The sequence below is a fragment of the Mustela nigripes genome, chromosome 12 (genome assembly GCF_022355385.1).
Source record: "Mustela nigripes isolate SB6536 chromosome 12, MUSNIG.SB6536, whole genome shotgun sequence".
Classification (NCBI taxonomy): domain Eukaryota; kingdom Metazoa; phylum Chordata; class Mammalia; order Carnivora; family Mustelidae; genus Mustela; species Mustela nigripes.
In genome coordinates, this window is record NC_081568.1 from 41,056,807 (window position 1) to 41,073,198 (window position 16,392).

General features: G+C 53.7%; 1 protein-coding gene across 4 annotated transcripts in view; it reads left to right on the forward strand.

Annotated features, from left to right (window-relative positions):
* The window catches only part of ARHGEF37 (Rho guanine nucleotide exchange factor 37), a 73,446-nt gene that overhangs the window by 44,913 nt on the left and 12,141 nt on the right, over positions 1–16,392 (forward strand). For 3 of the 4 annotated variants that reach the window (XM_059417140.1, XM_059417139.1, XM_059417138.1), the window contains exons 11-13: positions 164–359; positions 1,940–2,097; positions 4,555–9,971. In XM_059417140.1, coding sequence (XP_059273123.1) covers positions 164–359; positions 1,940–2,097; positions 4,555–4,764 — 564 coding nt within the window. In that variant the 3' untranslated portion in view covers positions 4,765–9,971. Of the gene's footprint in view, positions 1–163; positions 360–1,939; positions 2,098–4,554; positions 9,972–16,392 lie in introns of those variants that run through there. The other variant, XR_009407400.1, reaches the window with a different exon arrangement.

Below are 16,392 nucleotides of genomic sequence, written 5' to 3' on the forward strand. Positions count from 1 at the left end.
CTAAGAGTGTGTGTCCTTCCTCTAATCTGTCAGTGAGGCGACTACTGCCCATTGGCAGCAGAGGAAGCATTGGCGCAGGGCTCCTGGCTGTCAGCACGGGCAGCCAGCTTTGACACACCGACTGAGACACCTGTGTCTCTCTTTGTCCCTCCCCCACCCCCAGCCACTCCTTCCAGGGGCTGAACGCCAGGTGCAGGCTCTCCTGAGCAGGTACGGCCCAGAAAAGCTGTACCAGGTGACAAGCAACGTCAGCGGGGCTGGGACTATGGACCTGACGCTGCTGCGGGGCCAGGTTGTGGCTCTCCTTCAAAACAAGGACACCAAAGGCAACAGCAGCCGCTGGCTGGTGGACACCGGGGGTATGTGAGGCTTCGGGGGCTCTTCCCCTCCCTCTGGGAAGCTCCCCAACAGGAACCAGTGGGGAGATCTGGCTGTGGGCAGGGGTCTGGCTGGCTATGCAGATTTGCAATGGGAATTGACCCAGGTGAAAACTCAGGGCTTGGGGCTCCGCCAGCTCAGCATGGCCCGTGCCATGCCACAGAGAGGAAGTGAGTCTGCGTTGCTACATCTGTTATCAGGCACCTGTTATGTGCCTTGCGGACCTCACAGACTTTTGGGGTAGACAGAGATGTGCAGAGAGAGCTCCAGCATCTCCCTCAAAGACGTAGACACGCAGAGAAGGCATGCTTGGATCCCAGCTACAGGGAGGACGTCTGGCATCTAGAACGAGAGACGTGTGGTCCTGCCTGTGCCCCATGCACTGGTCCCAGCCTTGGATGTGCTGCTCAGGTCTGGGTGCCCCAGTGTAACTGGGCAGGAGGCAAGTGGCACCTTGAAACCAAGAGGAGATGGCCCAGCAGTGTCTTCCAGAAAGGGGCCTGTGACCCACATGATGAGGGTCACACAGGCTCACTGGGAAGGGATCCACAGACAGGTTTTCCCCTTCAGGCAGTGTATCATAATTGTCACTGAAATATTTTTCTGCGTATGAGAAAAACGATAGCCAGTTCATAAACCCGTAATTTTATTCATATTATTGGTAGAACAAGTCTAAGTTTTAAAAAGTGAGTTTATCAAAAAATTAAGTGTGTGACTCTTGATCTCAGCTCAGGTTTTGATCTCAGGGTCGTGAGTCCAAGCCCATGTTAGGCTTCACACTGGGCACCGAGCCTTCTTTAAAAAAAAATTTAAGAAAATGGTACAAATCCAGCAGAAACTGTGAAAGGGCAGTCTCATGACTCAAGTTGACAAACAGCTGAATTGGATTCAAGCCGGCCACTAGGGTCAAGGGGACTGAGTTTGGATCCCAAGTCAGCCACTTGACTAACTGCGTGATCTCAGAGAAGTTAGCGGAGCCTCTCTGAGCTCCGCTGGCCCAGCCATCAGATGAAGACAACAGTACTGACCCGGAGGCTTGGCATGAAGACTGGACAGTCAAATGCCAGTCCCGCTGCCCAGCAAGCTCTCAGGCGGTGCTCGCCGGGCACGGTGATAGGGAGCAGAACAGCACTGGAGCGGGGACTGGGGGCACTCAGCGAAGAGAAAGGCAGTTTCTGCCTTCTGCAAAAGGCTGTGCTGAGTGAGGAAGCAGCCCCACTCTAGGTCTCCGCTTGAGGGGAAGGGGACCAGTGCCAGGAAAGCAGTATTCATACCAGCCCGAGGGAGAACGTCTTACCCCTGTTCAAAGCAGAGTGGGTTGCCTTGGTAGGGAATGAGCTCCCTGTCACTGGGGATGTGCAAGTAGAAGCTGGAAACAGTGAGTGTGAGTGTGGGTTTGGGGTGGGTTTGTGAGGTTCCTAGATGACCTTTTCAGGTCCTCTTTCATGTTGGGAAGTTGTGCTGGAGGCATTCACATCCACGAATGGTGCTGACTTCCTCTACCACTAAAAGGGATGGGAAGGGCGGTTTGCAGCCAGATAACATTGTGCGTGTCCTGTAGGACATCGAGGGTATGCACCAGCTGGGAAACTGGAGCTGTACCATGTCATCTCCGGTCAGGAGGAAATCAAAGGGCAGGAGGGGCCTCACCAGGACTCCCATCACCTGGCACCAGAGCCCATCCCAGCCCCTGTCCCCTCTCTCCCAACGGTGACCCAGGTGAGTCTGGGAGAGGGGTGGGGTTTGCCCTCCCATAGCCACCTGGAGTGGGGCTTTGATCTTCCTCCTGTTGGAAGAGGCTACCGTCCCTTGAGGCCAGGGCCTTGGTCTGTGACCACACTGGTGTCCTGGTCAGGACTGGACCTGGAAAAAGGAGGATTTCATCCCTGCCCCATAAACAACCCCTGGCTCCCTATCAAGGGGATGAGTAGAATTCATTCATTCATTCATTCATTCATTCATTCACTGTTTGCCAGGCATTGTACTAGATGAGAGATGTAATCATGAGCAAAAGTAAATCTTGGTCCTTGCTTTCCTCAGATTTATAACCTGGGGGTGGGTAAAACAGCAATTAATAAAATAATCATGGGAATCATTGTAAAGTTAGAGCCGTGATAAGTACTGGAGCCCTAGGTCTAGTGAGAGAGGTGCAGGAAAGGCTTTTCTAAGAAGAATGATGCTTTTTCTCAGATTTGAAGGGTGAGCAGGGATTAACTGGATAAAGGGAGTGTGCCGGCATGTGGATGGGAAGAGCTCCCCAGAAAGTGTGCATAGTGAAGGCAGAGGCCCAGCATGTTTGTGTGTGTACACGTGCACATGTGCGTGTCTGTGTGTGGACAAAGGAGGGGCACGTGGCGGGGAGGAGAAGGTAGGGGTGCGGTGCTGCTAGAGAGGTCGGCAGGGCCAAGCCAGGGGAGCCTTAAGGCCTTGGCGAGGGTGTTCTGGCTTCAGAACAGTGGGGATCCCAGACGCATGTTCACAGCGGCATTAGTCATAACTGCCAGGAAGTAGAAACAAGCCAAGTGTCCATCAGCGGACGAGTGGGGGTAAGTGAGATGCAGCGTAGCCACACAACGGAGTATTATTCGGCTGTGAAAAAGAAGGAAGGGCCAGTACATGCTGTCACATGCAGCTCTGTGCAGCAGTCCTCGTGCTGTATGACTTTGTATGAAACATCGAAACCAGGCAAATGGCTGGAGACGGGAAGTACATCAGTGGTTGGCAGGGACCAGGGGGTGGGGGGAGTTGGGAAGGGACTGCTCTCTCGAATGGGGGGTTCTTTTTGAGGGGATGAAAATGTTCTGGAATTAGAAACGCTGATTGCACGCCTTTGAACCTATTAAAAACTACTGAATCGTACACTGTAAAAAGATGACTGCTACAGTATTTGAATTCTACCTCAAAGCCAAAAAAGTGATGGGAAACAATTAAAGGGTTTGGCTTTGCTGGGACAGAGTCGTCGAGGGAGGAGAAGCTCTGTGGGGTCGCTGTGAGGGCCGGAGGAGCTAGGAAGGCCAGGCCAGGCATATGTGAGCTTCAGTAAACGGCAGCCGCACTTCCCGGTAGAAGAGAGCTTCATCTGTGACAGGTGGGCAGTAGAAAGGGCAGGAGCAGCGACAGGGAGCAGTGGTAGGAAACCAGAGACTGGCGGTGAACAGTCCGGGAGGCCTCAGGCCTGAGAGGAGCCTCAGGCGGGCTACTGGGGGGCAGTGGAGAAGCCTGTATGATGTGAGGCATGCAGCGTGGGGCTTATCCCCAGTAAGGCTCCGAGGGCCAATGACTCCTGCTGGGCATTCCCGCCCATCAGCCAAGAACCCACAAGGAGCTCCCCAGAGGGCCTGGCTGGGCCTCAGATCCACCCAGAGTGGGCAGCATTTCTAGGTCTGGGTGAGCCCAGCTGTCCATCTTCCCAGACACATCAGCCACTTCCTCTGTTCATGGGTCCACACTTGTGGAATGGTCCCCGTCCTCCCCCGCTTCTGACTGTTCCGGAGGGTTGGCCACAGTAACAGCAGGAATGGTAAACAGAGTCAGAGTACCCCACATGTACTGAGCCCTGAGCGTGTACTGGGCACAGATGCACATCATTCATTGAACTCCCACAATTACCTGGAGTGGGAGATGCTATTACTTCCATTTCGCAGATGATGAAAGTGAGGCCAGGCCCTTCCAGGCCCCCCCCTCCCCAGTTCAATGCCTTTCCTTAAAAATTAACCGAGTCCCCTGATTCCCCGTCTCTACTCCCAAGTTGGGAAGCGGGCCTGGGTAGGTGACACCCTCAGATCTGGGAAGGGTTTTGGGGGAGAGGCTGCCACGTGCTCTGCTCAGTGGGGTGACAGCAGTGGACCGAGGGCACCCATACTGACAGGCCTGGCGTCGTTGCTATGTGATTTTGAATGAGCTCTTTGACTTCCCTGAGTCTCCATTTCCTTATCTGAAAAATGGAGCAGATAGAATTATAGAGCTGTGAGAGTCAAGCCCAGGGAACATGCTGGAACAGAGCTTGGCACACAGTGGGTATTGCTGGTGGAAGCAGAGAGGATGTCCTTGGGACATGGTGACTGCCCCGTGGGCACTGGGTCGGGTGGGAGGGAGCAAGACGAGAATGGCATCTCTGGGTTGGGTGTGTCTGTCCCCATGCCACACTGTTTCTGTGTCACTCCCCATGTGTTTCAGGCGGTGGCGGTGTACCCCTTTGTGGCCAGAAGCAGCCATGAAGTGAGTCTGCAGGCGGGCCAGCTGGTGACTGTCCTAGAGGCCCAGGACAAGAAGGGGAACCCGGAATGGAGCCTCGTGGAAGTGAACGAGCAGAAGGGATATGTGCCTTCCAGCTTCCTGGCCAGAGCCCCAAGCCCAGCTCCGTGGGGCTGGAGTCTGCCCTCCTAGGGTGCCTGCTGTGGTGCCTATGCTGCCAAGGGAGGAAGGAATCCAAGAGAAGGCGGGGGTGAGAGGGGAGATCAGGCCTAGGTGGGGTGAAGGGCTGCCAGTAGAGGTGGGTGGGCCTTGCAGGCATGCCTGGCATGGGTGAGCAGGAAGGGCTCCAGCCAGAGGCACTCATCTGGTCTGCAGAAAACGGGGTTTCCGTCTGAAGTCACAACAGCCTGGATGGCAGGTCAAGTTGATGAGGACTTGCTGTCATTTATGGCCTGTCTTACCTGTGCTCCTATCCAGCCATGCCCACCGAGTGGGTCACGCAGGTGAATGTTACCTGTGTGCGTGGGGTTGCAGGGCGCTGGAGAGGTCCAGAGCTGTCTGGCCTGACAGTTCATTCCCTGCATGTTGCATCAGGAGACACCGCAGCCAACAAATGCTGGCAGCTGAGTTGTCTTGGGCGGTGAACCTCCCTTCCAGCCCTCTCTAGCTGAGGAGCAAGGGCTTGTGAGGGCAGTGGAAAGGTTCTCCTTGGTGGAGCCTCAGAGCGGGTGTGGCTGGGTCACCGTTCTGGAACGTGTTTAGGCAAATTCAGAGGCTGTTCCTGGGAACTGGAGATTTTGAGGGTAAGGAGTGAGGGAGGATGCGGGCACATGAGGCTGTGTAGCTGTTGGGCTTGTGTTCTCTGCACTAGGGAACAAAGGGCATGCAAATTGCTTAGGCAACTCTGTGCAGCAGGTGATGGAAAGCCTGGTGGGTGGGGGAGCTTGGGTGATGGCTTGCTTTCCTGTTTCTGGAAGTCGGGAGCCGGGGGAGCACCCGCTGGTTTCAGGGCCTGGAGGTAGCAGGTGCATGTGGGTGTCAGTTGGCGGAAGGGCCTTAGACATAGGATACAACCTCAGTTTTCTTATCCACAGAGATCTAACTCACAGGGTTGTGGCGAGAATGGCCTGAGGCTAAGGATGGGAAGCACCTTGTAAATTGTTAAGTGTGATAAAAATGTCAATTTTCATGGTAGCATGAAATAGTCTCAGACCAGCAATGGTCTCAGGATGGCCCCAGCACCCTCAGGCCCAGCTGCAGAGTTCGAGCCTCTGCTGGCCCTGCCCAGCCGTGGCAGACACTGGGACTCAGCATGGGGCCCTCTCCCCTCAGCCCAGGAGCTACCTCAGGGCCCCTCTCCACACTACTTTCTAGGTAGCCAGTCTCTTGAACTTGGTGAGGTCAGACCCATCGCCATCCCTTTCTAGGACCTGGAAATGGGAAAAACAGTACCTGTTCAAGGCAAACCAACCCACTGGGGCCATTCTGGGAGCAGCCACCATTGAATTACCCTCTCTGGGTTGTCACTTTGGCTAAGATACATCTCGGGATTCACGGAAGAGGGGAAAGGGGGTCTGGCCTGAACTGTAATACATATTATACATTTGGGGGCTGACCCAATCTAGAGGCTGGGGGAAAATCCAGTGTTAGCTTAGACTTACCTCCAAGAACCTCTCCATGGTATTGTCACTGTAGCGCCTAAAGCAGTTAGCTCTGGCTTTGGGAGGGCTTTTAAGAAATATATACATGCCCGCGTGAGATCTGCACCTCACTCCTCAGTTCAGGAAAGTGGGAAGATGGATTGTGCAAGAGAAACTCAGTCCCCACTGACCCCGTGCTGGCACCAGATTCACTCTGTAAGATGCTCTTGACTCATTTTCCTTTCTCTTTCCCACTAAGATTTCTAATACAAGTAGAAGACATAGGGGAGCATTTACAAGACAGGAAGTCCACGTGTGGGTCCCTCAGTGCTTACTGAGACTCTCCTGTGGGCTAGAACCCCAGCTCAGGCTTCTCAACCTGGCTGCTTGCTGCGGGGCTGGTGACTAATGCCAGGATCCCCACCACCACCACCCCGCCCGCAGAGATTGTAATGGAGTTGGTCTAGGCTGGGGCCAGGCCCTCAGGAACTCAGAAAGCTCCCCAGGTGCTTCCGGTGTGTCCCCGGGACTGGGGACTTCGGCCCGAGACACGCAGTAGTGGACGAGACGGGTCTGCGGTCTGAAGCGGCCGCCAGCTGTAAGCTGGGATGTGCCCCCTCTGAGTTCTGTCCTTGCTCAGATGTTTTGAACAGGCAGCTTTAGAGATGTTTTTGAAAGAGGACAGCCTGTTCTGTCAGGTCCCAGAATGTATATTTATTAAGTGCCATTAAGAGGGACCTGAACAAAACTGGATGTTCTTGAAGGCAGAAGGCAGAAACCTGGAATACATGGAATACATGTGGAACCACATCTATCGCGTGAGGGGAGAAAGAAAATGTCTTCAGGGGCACACAGGTTGTGGTTTCTTGTAGACTAGGGACGGAGATCCAGAGTCAGTGACAACTGAGAAAATGCATGTTAAGAGGCAGAGAATGGCCTGGATTTTCTGCAGAGACCTCTGTGTAATGTGCCTTGCCCCTGCCCCCTGGAATCCTGGAACCCTGCGCTGCGTCCTCCGCCCTACATATCGCCCTGTGGGGCTGCCTCTCCCTGAACTTGCCAGGGTATCTTCCCGGAAACCAGACGAGGCTGATGCCGAGGGCGGCCCTTGCTCCCTGCCGCAGAGTGCGACCTCTTTAACCTTTTCTGCCCAAACCCAGGTCTGAACGTGAGGGCAAGGTTACAATATGGAGGAAAGATGATTGGAGTCCCGCTCACTGCGGGGAGCTCTAGCTTGGTGAAGTAGTGATGGGAACTGTTGAGAATAAAGGACTTCAAAGAGGAAAACGTCTCTGGAGTTTGCGGGACTCTAATCATTGGAGAGTCAGATGCCCCAATGGGATAGGTGTTCATAAAAACAGGACCTCGTTCGTTCATGTGTTTATTTTCCTATTTTTTTTTTTTTTTAGAGATTTTATTTACTTGAGAGCACACGTGCACACACAGAAGTGGAAGAGTGGCTAGGAGAGGCAGAGGGAGCAGCAGGCTCCCCACGAGGCAGGGAGCACAACCTGGGCCTCAATCCCAGGACCTGGAGATCATGACCCGAGTCGAAGGCAGACACTTAACTGACTGATCCCAAGTGCCCCTCATGCGTTCATTTGATAAGGGTCTACCACACATCTCTAGTGCCTCTAGGAGTTGGCCTTGACTACTGGGATACAGTGAGAAGTCAGATGGGGGCCCTATCCTCCCAAAGCCCACTATCTGGGGAGGGAGACAGACAAGTCAGTGGTCCATTACATGCAGTGTAAGTGTTTGCGCAGGGCAGTAACAGGTGCCACTGGAGCCCAGTGGAGGGGTCAGTGTCCCTAACCAACACTGGGCCACTAAGGAAGGCTTCCTTAAAGAAGTAACATCCAAGCTGAGGCTTAAAAGGTAACTTGGGTTGGGTGAAGGTGGGACAGAGGGCACATGCAAAGGCCCAGAGGTAGGCATAATCATGTTTCATCAGGGAACCAAAATGCTGTAGGGCTAGAACGCAGGGTATGTGGGGAAGTACTAGGTGCAGGGAGAGATGGCTTTGAGATGTCCACATGGGAAGGAGCTGAGTTGTGTTCTGAGACCGGCAGAAAGCCACTGAAAGGATTGATGTAGAGAAGTGACATGCCCAGGGTCGCATTTTAGGATGCAAGGTCCAGTTCATTCTGGAATTTCCCCAGGGTCCTGTCATATGGCTCAAGGAATAAATTGTCAACGCACATTGCTTCCATAAACATCCCAGAGGGAACAGGAAGCCCTGCCTCCCAGCAATCTCCCGCCGGCTGGAGAGACAGGACATACAGGCATCAGGCAATTACTTGCTACCACAGGGCAGCATGCTGTCAACCCCAGAAGGGGACTATGGACCAGGCTTATAGGTGCTCATATAAGTGAGAGGGAGTTTTGGGGGCTGAAGTGATCAGGAAGGCTTCCTGGAGGAGGCAGGGCAGGTGCCAGGCCTTTTGGGATAAGTGGGATTGGGGAAAGCAAAAGAGAAAGGCCTTCTCGGCCTAGGGAAGCAGCATGGTGGTGTGGAAAATTGCCCCACTCTTGGCCTTAGAAATCCTGAGTTCAAGGCCTGCTTGACCATAGACAAGTAACAGTGCACTTACGGCTTCTGCATGTGAATAAGTGGGATGAGGGTCCCCAGCCTGCCCTGTCCTCTTAAAGTACTCATTGTAGCATCCTGGCTTATCCTAAGGAGGCACAGGCTCTCTCACCGGGACCTAGCGTCCAGCGTGGAAGTCATCATGGGGCCTATTGCGGAGGACAGAGCCTAAAGTATCCTGGGCTGGGGTTATGGAAAGAACAGGATTCCACTTCCGGCAATATCAGGAAGAACAGCTAGCTGAACCATCCATTCATCCATCAATTCAGGCTCAGTTCAACTAGCCTGAGCCACTTAACCTTGCTCATCTGTTTTCTTAGCGGTAATTTCCATATTTACCTTTCCTGTTTTCTCATCTGTAAGATGGGTGCGATTCCCACTCTCACGGGGCGGGGGTGAGAAGATTAAGTGGAACAGTCCGAGGGAACGAGGGAACGGGTCACGGATAACGCCTCAGGAACCTCACTGCTCGGCCATGATGGAAAGTGTGGGCTGTGGCCACCAGGTGGCAGCAGGGATCTACCAGTCTGCTGAGGGGCCGCCTGAAATGCCGGTGGGGCGGGGCAGGGGGCGCAGTTGAGCTGAAGGACCAGGTGAAAGACGTTAGGGAGTGGCGGGGACTGCGATGGACCAGAGCCCTCACCCACAGTCCAAAGCAGCTAGCAGCTTCCCGGCTCTAATCAACATTCCACATCAGAATGAGGGCTCAGTGGTGCCAAACATTCTGATTTTTTGTTTTTTTGTTTTTTTTTTTAATGAGAGAGAGAGAGAGAGAGCATGAGAGGGAAGGCCAGAGGGAGAAGCAGACTCCCTGCTGAGCAGGGAGCCCCAATGTGGGACTCAGGATCATGACCTGAGCTGAAGGCAGTCGCCTAACCAACTGAGTCACCCAGGTGCCCAGACATTCTGATTTTTCAAGAGAAGCCAGCAACCAGGGTTTTGTCTGTTTTTATTTATGTTTATAAGATTGTATTTACTTGAGGTGCCTGAGTGGCTCAGTGGGTTAAAGCCCCTGCCTTCAGCTCGGGTCATGATCCCAGGGTCCTGGGATCAAGCCCCGCATTGGGCTCTCTGCTTCGTTGGAGCCTGCCTTGCCCCCTCTCTCTGCCTGCCTTCCTGCCTACTTGTGATTTCTGTCTGTCAAATAAATAAATCTTTTTTAAAAAGTTTATATTTACTTACTTGAGAGGGGAGGGGCACAGGGAGAGGGAGAAGCAGACTCCCTACTGAGTAGGGAGCCCAATGTGGGCATTCAATCGACTGAGCCACCCACGTGCCCCTGTTTTTATTTTTTGATGTGCAATCTACGTGGGGATTGTGTGGGCCACAACAGGCTTCCTCTTTATATCTTGTGTCTGAGTGTGGGTGGCCTGTTGTGGGTGGAGAATCTCCTCTGAAGAATTCATTTCATATCTTTCTATTTCCTGTGAAATGCCTTCATGTTTCTCCACTTTACTCAGACACGAATCCCCCTTCCTTGGGTCTCTGGGAGTGCTGCTTCCTTTTATGCTAATGTTACCATGGCTGTCTTCAAACTTTTATTGGACTGTGGGCCATATTTTCTGACCCACCCATGAGAATCTCCATGGTACCTATCCCACAGAGTGCTTTTAAGGATAAATGAGATACTGATAGAAAATCACTTACCCCAGCACCAGGCACACTAGATCTCAGTAAACACAGTTATCATTCTTATGGGGACCGTAGCAGAGATGGCGTGACATCTAGAGGAAGTTTCATAGGGCCTTTCTCCTTGTATGTGGGAGGTGACAATGCCTCCTACTCCCCTCCGGAGGGGAAGACCCCGGCCCTGGCTCCCGAGGGCCTGGCTGCGGTTGGGCACAGCCCTTCCCTCCGAAGCTGCTGTCACACCCCAGAGGCATGCTGGAACTGCCCGTGCTCCGCCATCCGTGGTGCTGCCAGCCTGGGCCAGGTGTACAGCCTTCCCATCCAGGGCGATGCTCACCGGCACGGGTGGCCCGGATTCTCCCACCTTTCCAACAACAGGGCTCTCTGCTGTCTGCTGCACCCGAACAGGTTAGACGGTCACTCAGGCCATAACCAGGCCCCTTGCTACTGCCAGAGCAGTGACTCTGGTCCTGGGCTCAGGGTCGTCTGCACCCAGGAGCACTTTCTCAGGGTGTTGCCAGGGGACCCGCAGCTCAGGGACAAAGCTTGCCGGAGGCTCCAGAAGCAGACTAGGGAACAAAGATCTGCCCCCCCTTAATTAAGTTCATTAAGCTTGAACTTAATGCTGGGCTCAGGAGCCCTGGCTGCTGCTATTCAGTTACTACGGATGCCCTAGGCAGTCCCCGGCTTTCCAGCACCTCTCCAGGGGGTTCTGGGTTCCCCATCTTGGGCCCATCTGCCTGTCCTCAGGGGTCTGGGCATCCTCGGATCTGAGTGGAAAGAGAGCTCTATACAGCGGCCACAGGTTTGGGACACCCCCAGGCCCCGGGAGGGTTAGGTCAGAGCAGGCGTGCGGGTTGCGGCCGTCCCTTCTGGGCAGCTCCCGTCTCCAGAGGTTGGATATGCACTTGCCTGCCCTCATAGGTATCCCCCGCCCCGCCCTGCTCTGTCCTGTGGGGAGAACATTTCCCAGGGCCCCGTCCTCTGGTGTCCTGGTGGGAGATGGGAGGGGAGAGCCCAAGGTATTTCTCTGCTTCAGGCAGCCTCTCTCCTTGTGGCTGCCTCTGTGGTCCCAACTCCCACCGATGGCCCCACCCTCATGGTCCCCTGACTCCCTGGACAGGCCTGGCTATGCTGCCACTTCCTGTCAGGTAGCTCCCGATCCCGCACACTCGAAACACGGCCTCTCCCCAGCGTCTCTCCTGCCTGGGCTATTTCTTGGGTCTTCGGGCACTGGTGTAGCCTCCTCCCTATATTAAATTTTTCGATTCAAAATCCACTCCCTGACCAGCTAGTGACAGATATGTTGCTCAGTAGCTAGGCACTGGGCAGTGGAAATATGGGGCTCCCAGCTGCCCCTGCCCCTCAGGGAGGAGGGGGACCATCGCCAGGCCTTGGGGGGCTGTCCAGCCCTTGGAACTGGAGTCCTTGGGACTGCCCTCCAGCAGCCAGCAGCCGAGTGACTGAGGCAGCAGGGTCAGCGTTGGTGAGGGTCTGCTGGGCTGCCCCTAGTCCTAGCCAGCTGGGACTGTTCCTGCAGGGCCCGAAGTAGACAGAGACCCAAAGGCAGCTAGCTGCATGAGAGCAAAGCCAGGGAGAGGGTCCCCTCCCTCCAGCCATGGTGCCTGGAGTCCTGCCCTGCCACAGGAGGGGCAGTGAGCCCCAAGTCAGGGAGGAAGGAAGTGCAGGTGCGGCCCGTGATCGGGGAAGAGGCTGCTTATCTTGATTCTGGGGTCCCAGGGCTTCAGGTGTCTCAGCAGAGCCTCTGACCTGGGGAAAGACCAGGGCCTGAAGAGAATCCCAGCAGCCTCTATCCACGACTCACATGGCTGCTTGAGGGCTCTACAAGGGAGTCCATTGTACACGATTAATTCTGTGCCTGGCACATAGCAAGGTCTCACACGTTGCATGCTAAAAACATACAAACACACAAACACAAACAAATCTCACCAGCAGCCAGCACAGAAGAACTCATTCTGGAGGCATTTCACGAGACACGCTGGTGTCCTAGTTAGCATTGAGCCCCGAGCTGCTCCCCTGGGACAGAGCCAGGCTGGGAGCACAGATCCAGCTGCCAGGGCAAGGAAGAGGGTTAAGTCAGCTGAAGAAGTTGTGAGGTTGGTGGGGGCATACTCCCAGGGGATGGAGGGGAGGGCCGCAGGTGCTCCCAGCCTCCATAGGGCACTTGAGGACAGCGATCTCCTAAGCGTCCTGGCAGGAAAGAGATCAAGATCAGGTCAGAGACAGGGGCAGTAGGGGTGCAGGCTTTGGGTTGAGGTTCAAGTCCCAGGCCATGGGGACTCGGGGGTCAGGCCCGATACAGATACAGAGATCCTGGCAGGAGACAGGTCTAAGAGCTGGGCTCAAGGTCAGAAGCTTGCAGCACCCAGGACTGGATGCTGAGCCCTGGGGTCTGGCCTAGAGCTGCTTGGAACCCCCCTCTCTGAAGGCAGAATTGGATCTAGCAAGCACAGTGGTCTGGACTGAGGAAAAGGAGGTGGTGGCCATCAGGGGCCCAGGCTTCCTGTTGCAAAAGTGCCTGAGTTCAAATCCTGGCTCGACACTTAGCTGCTGTGTGACCTCCACGATCAAGTTACTCCATCCCTCCAAAACCTCACTTCCCTCTTTGTGGGCAAATAAGGAAATAGTCCTACCTCAAACGGTTGTTGGGATGTCGACATGGGAAAAGGCATGGAAGCATTGAGGTATGTGCTGTCTTGAGTGTTTAATGGGTGATTGATCCCTGAGCATTCCAGCCCCCCGCCATGGGATCCCTTCCAAACTTGGCAGGCAGTAACCTGGCACCCAAGTTTTCTTTGCTCTGGGCTCACACTCCCTGTGCCTTCACCTCTTCTCTAATGTCTGTGTTCCTGACCCTTCACCACCTCAAACTCTGAAAAATACCCCTTCACTGTGTGAGCTCTTTCAAAACTGAAAACAAGTGGATGTCTTAAGAGGCCAAAGGTTGTTCCCCTGGGAAGGTAACCGGGACCACGTCCTCAGATACTCTGTGGTGATTGGAGGCAGCCATCTTGAATTACTTCGTGCTCTGGGGAAGCTTCCCAGCAGCCATGGGAGCTGTAGCCTTGCTGATTCAGCCAGCATTGGCGAGTGTGCCTTCCCCTGACTTTTTTTTTTTTCAAGTTCCTAAATGTTTTTACCTCAAATTCTTTTCCACACCTCTTCCCCCCAGACCTCCACACTCCCCCCCCCCCCCCCAAAAAAAGAAGCTATGGGACAGAACACCAAGCATAAAATAAAAATACAAGCACAATGATACACACACACACACACACACACACACAAAACACACGAACATACAATTGGGAAAAATCTCAACATCTATCTTCTTCTCCTTTTACACCACACCCCTGGCCGCCTCCCAGGACAGAGATTCCAAGCAATGGCACACCCTTTGGAAGTCATGCATTCCCACCTCCACCTGGAGAGTCCCAGCCACCAGCCAAAAACTCTTGGTGCAAATGTCCTTTCTGCAGTCGTATTGTCATGATAATGAGCTTTTTGTTAATGTATCACTATATGCAGGCACCATGTTATTTTTAATAAAATTGAATATGGAGTTTGAATTATATCACTTCATTGCCCAGAGACTATCATACTTCTTTTCCTCCTTATGAGGTACAGAAGCAACATATACCTAGCCTGCAGCCACCACCCCAAAACCCACAGCCTTCTCTCTGTAAACAGCACCACCGTCCATTGGGTTGTTCATGCCCAACCCCTGGTGTTCCCTCTGCTTCCCCTCTTCCTCTCAGCCCCTCTTGTTCCCCCCGGGTCCACCCGTCTCGAGAGGCCAGTCAGCCCTCCTGCTGTCTCTACTCTTCCAGTCCCTACCACACTCCAGGTGACACAGCAGCCTCCAGACCCTTGCAGGAGCCTCCTAGTGGCCACTCCGTTCCCACCCTTGTCCTTTGCCCTCAGTCCACTCTCCACAGAGCCACCAGTGGGATTCTTCAAAAAAGAAAATGAGAGAATGGCATATTCCCCTGCTTAAAATGGAACAAAGTCCCAACTCCTTACTCTGACCTACAAGGCTGGGTGTGATGGGCCCCTGTCTGCTTCCCAGCGCCTCATTGATCGCCCTCCCCTTCACTTACTGTACAAGGCCACACTCGCCTTCCCTCTTTCTATTCCTCAATTATTCTAAGCTCGCTCCTGACTCAGGGCCTCTGCACTGGCCCTTCCCTTCTCTGGCCCCTCTTCCCCCAGATCTGCCCACGGCCTAGCTTCTTGCCAGGAAGGGTAGCTCCTCAGCGATGCCTTTGCCGCCCACACTCCATCTGGGTGGCCTCCAACCCTCCCCAGCCTGAGCCGGTCACTCACTCCTGCATCACCCCTCTTACCATCATCACCGACTCTACCACTCCCTTATTTTCTTGATTTGTTTGTTGGTTGTCTGATTCGCCTGTCAGAAAGTAAGTTCCTTGGGGAACCTGGCTGGCTCGATCTGTAGAACACATGGCTCTTGATCTCAGGGTTGTAAGTTCGAGCCCCATGTAGAGACTGGGTGCAGAGATTACTTAAAAATAAAAACAATCTTTAAAAAAGTAATTTCCTCCAAGGTAGGGATTTTATCCCTCTTATTTGATCCTAAATTAAAATATGTGTCAGAGTGTCCCAAATAGGATATGCTTGTACTAAAAAGTTATTTCTGTTTATATACAGATTAGATTTAACTGGGTGGCCTGTGTTTTAGCTGGAACCCTACTTAAGGCTTGTGGGCCCATATCCTGGTCCCATGAGAATGAAGCTGACATGTGAACGGAAGAGAGAAAATGTACAGGGATTTGCCGAGGGCCACAGAGGTTAAGATCAGAGCAGGTTCTATACCTCTATACATCTGACTCCCCAGTCCAGTCTCTGTCCCCTGTACTCACCCTCTGACCTACCAAGAATCCCTATCAAGCACAGATCTCGCAGAGTCACCCACTTTCCACTATCCCCACTGCCATCAAACCCTGCCCCTTGGGGCTCTGTGGTGCTCACCCGCCATCTTGCACTGGCCCCTGACGGGGCCTCCTGCCACCAGGTCCTCCTGCCTTCCTTCTCTCCCTCACAAGGCCACTGCAGGGGGCCAGCCTTCAGAAACACGGATCTGAATCCAGATCCTTTGGGAGGTCCTTCCCTGGTAGGTTTCTAACCAACGGTGCCTTCATGGTATGGCCCCAGTTTTTCTTCCTTCCCCTCCTTGACCTCTGCAGTCTTGCTGAACTGGATACGTTGCCCTCTCTGGCCTCCTTTGCAAAACCTCGCTCTTTCATCTGGGTGGTGCACCCTTCCCCACGACCCTTCACCATGCTAAATCATTCTTCAAGCCTCAGTGACACATCACTTCCTCCATGAAGGCTTCCTTGCTTGTTTCAGGGGCTTCTCCCATGTGTAGCTCTAACTGGGGTCCTTCCCCCTCTCTCTTGAAATTGCCTCTTTACTTGAGGGTCTCCCCCACTGAGTTAGCTCCACGAGGGCAGAGGCTGCGTCTGCCTCTTGGCACTGCAACCCTGGAACCTCCGTGAGGAGCTGGGTAATGAACGAGGCTTCCCTGAGTTATAGTTGATTGCACTAAGCTCCAAGCTGAGTTTGCTGGCGCACAGTAGGCTCCAGTACGTGTCTGTTGAATGATTTCTGGATGAACCAATGAAGTAATCAACAACAGGACTCTTCTCCTCTCTGCCCCCCCCCCCCCACGCCCCCATTCCCAGGGCACACTGGATTCAGTACACCTCTCTGCTTTGCAGTCTCAGGCGGAATAAAAGGGATCTTGACTCCTGGTTTGAATACTATGGGGTTTTGAGTAGGAAAAAATAAATAGTGCTCCTTCCACAAGAGGAGTTTCAGGCCATCCAGGCCTTTCTTCTTGGTGAAGGGAGGAGGGAAAGAAGGGGCCTCGGCCTCGTTTCCAGGTGGCCTTAATTGGCCCCGAACTGCCTAATAAAGTGTGAA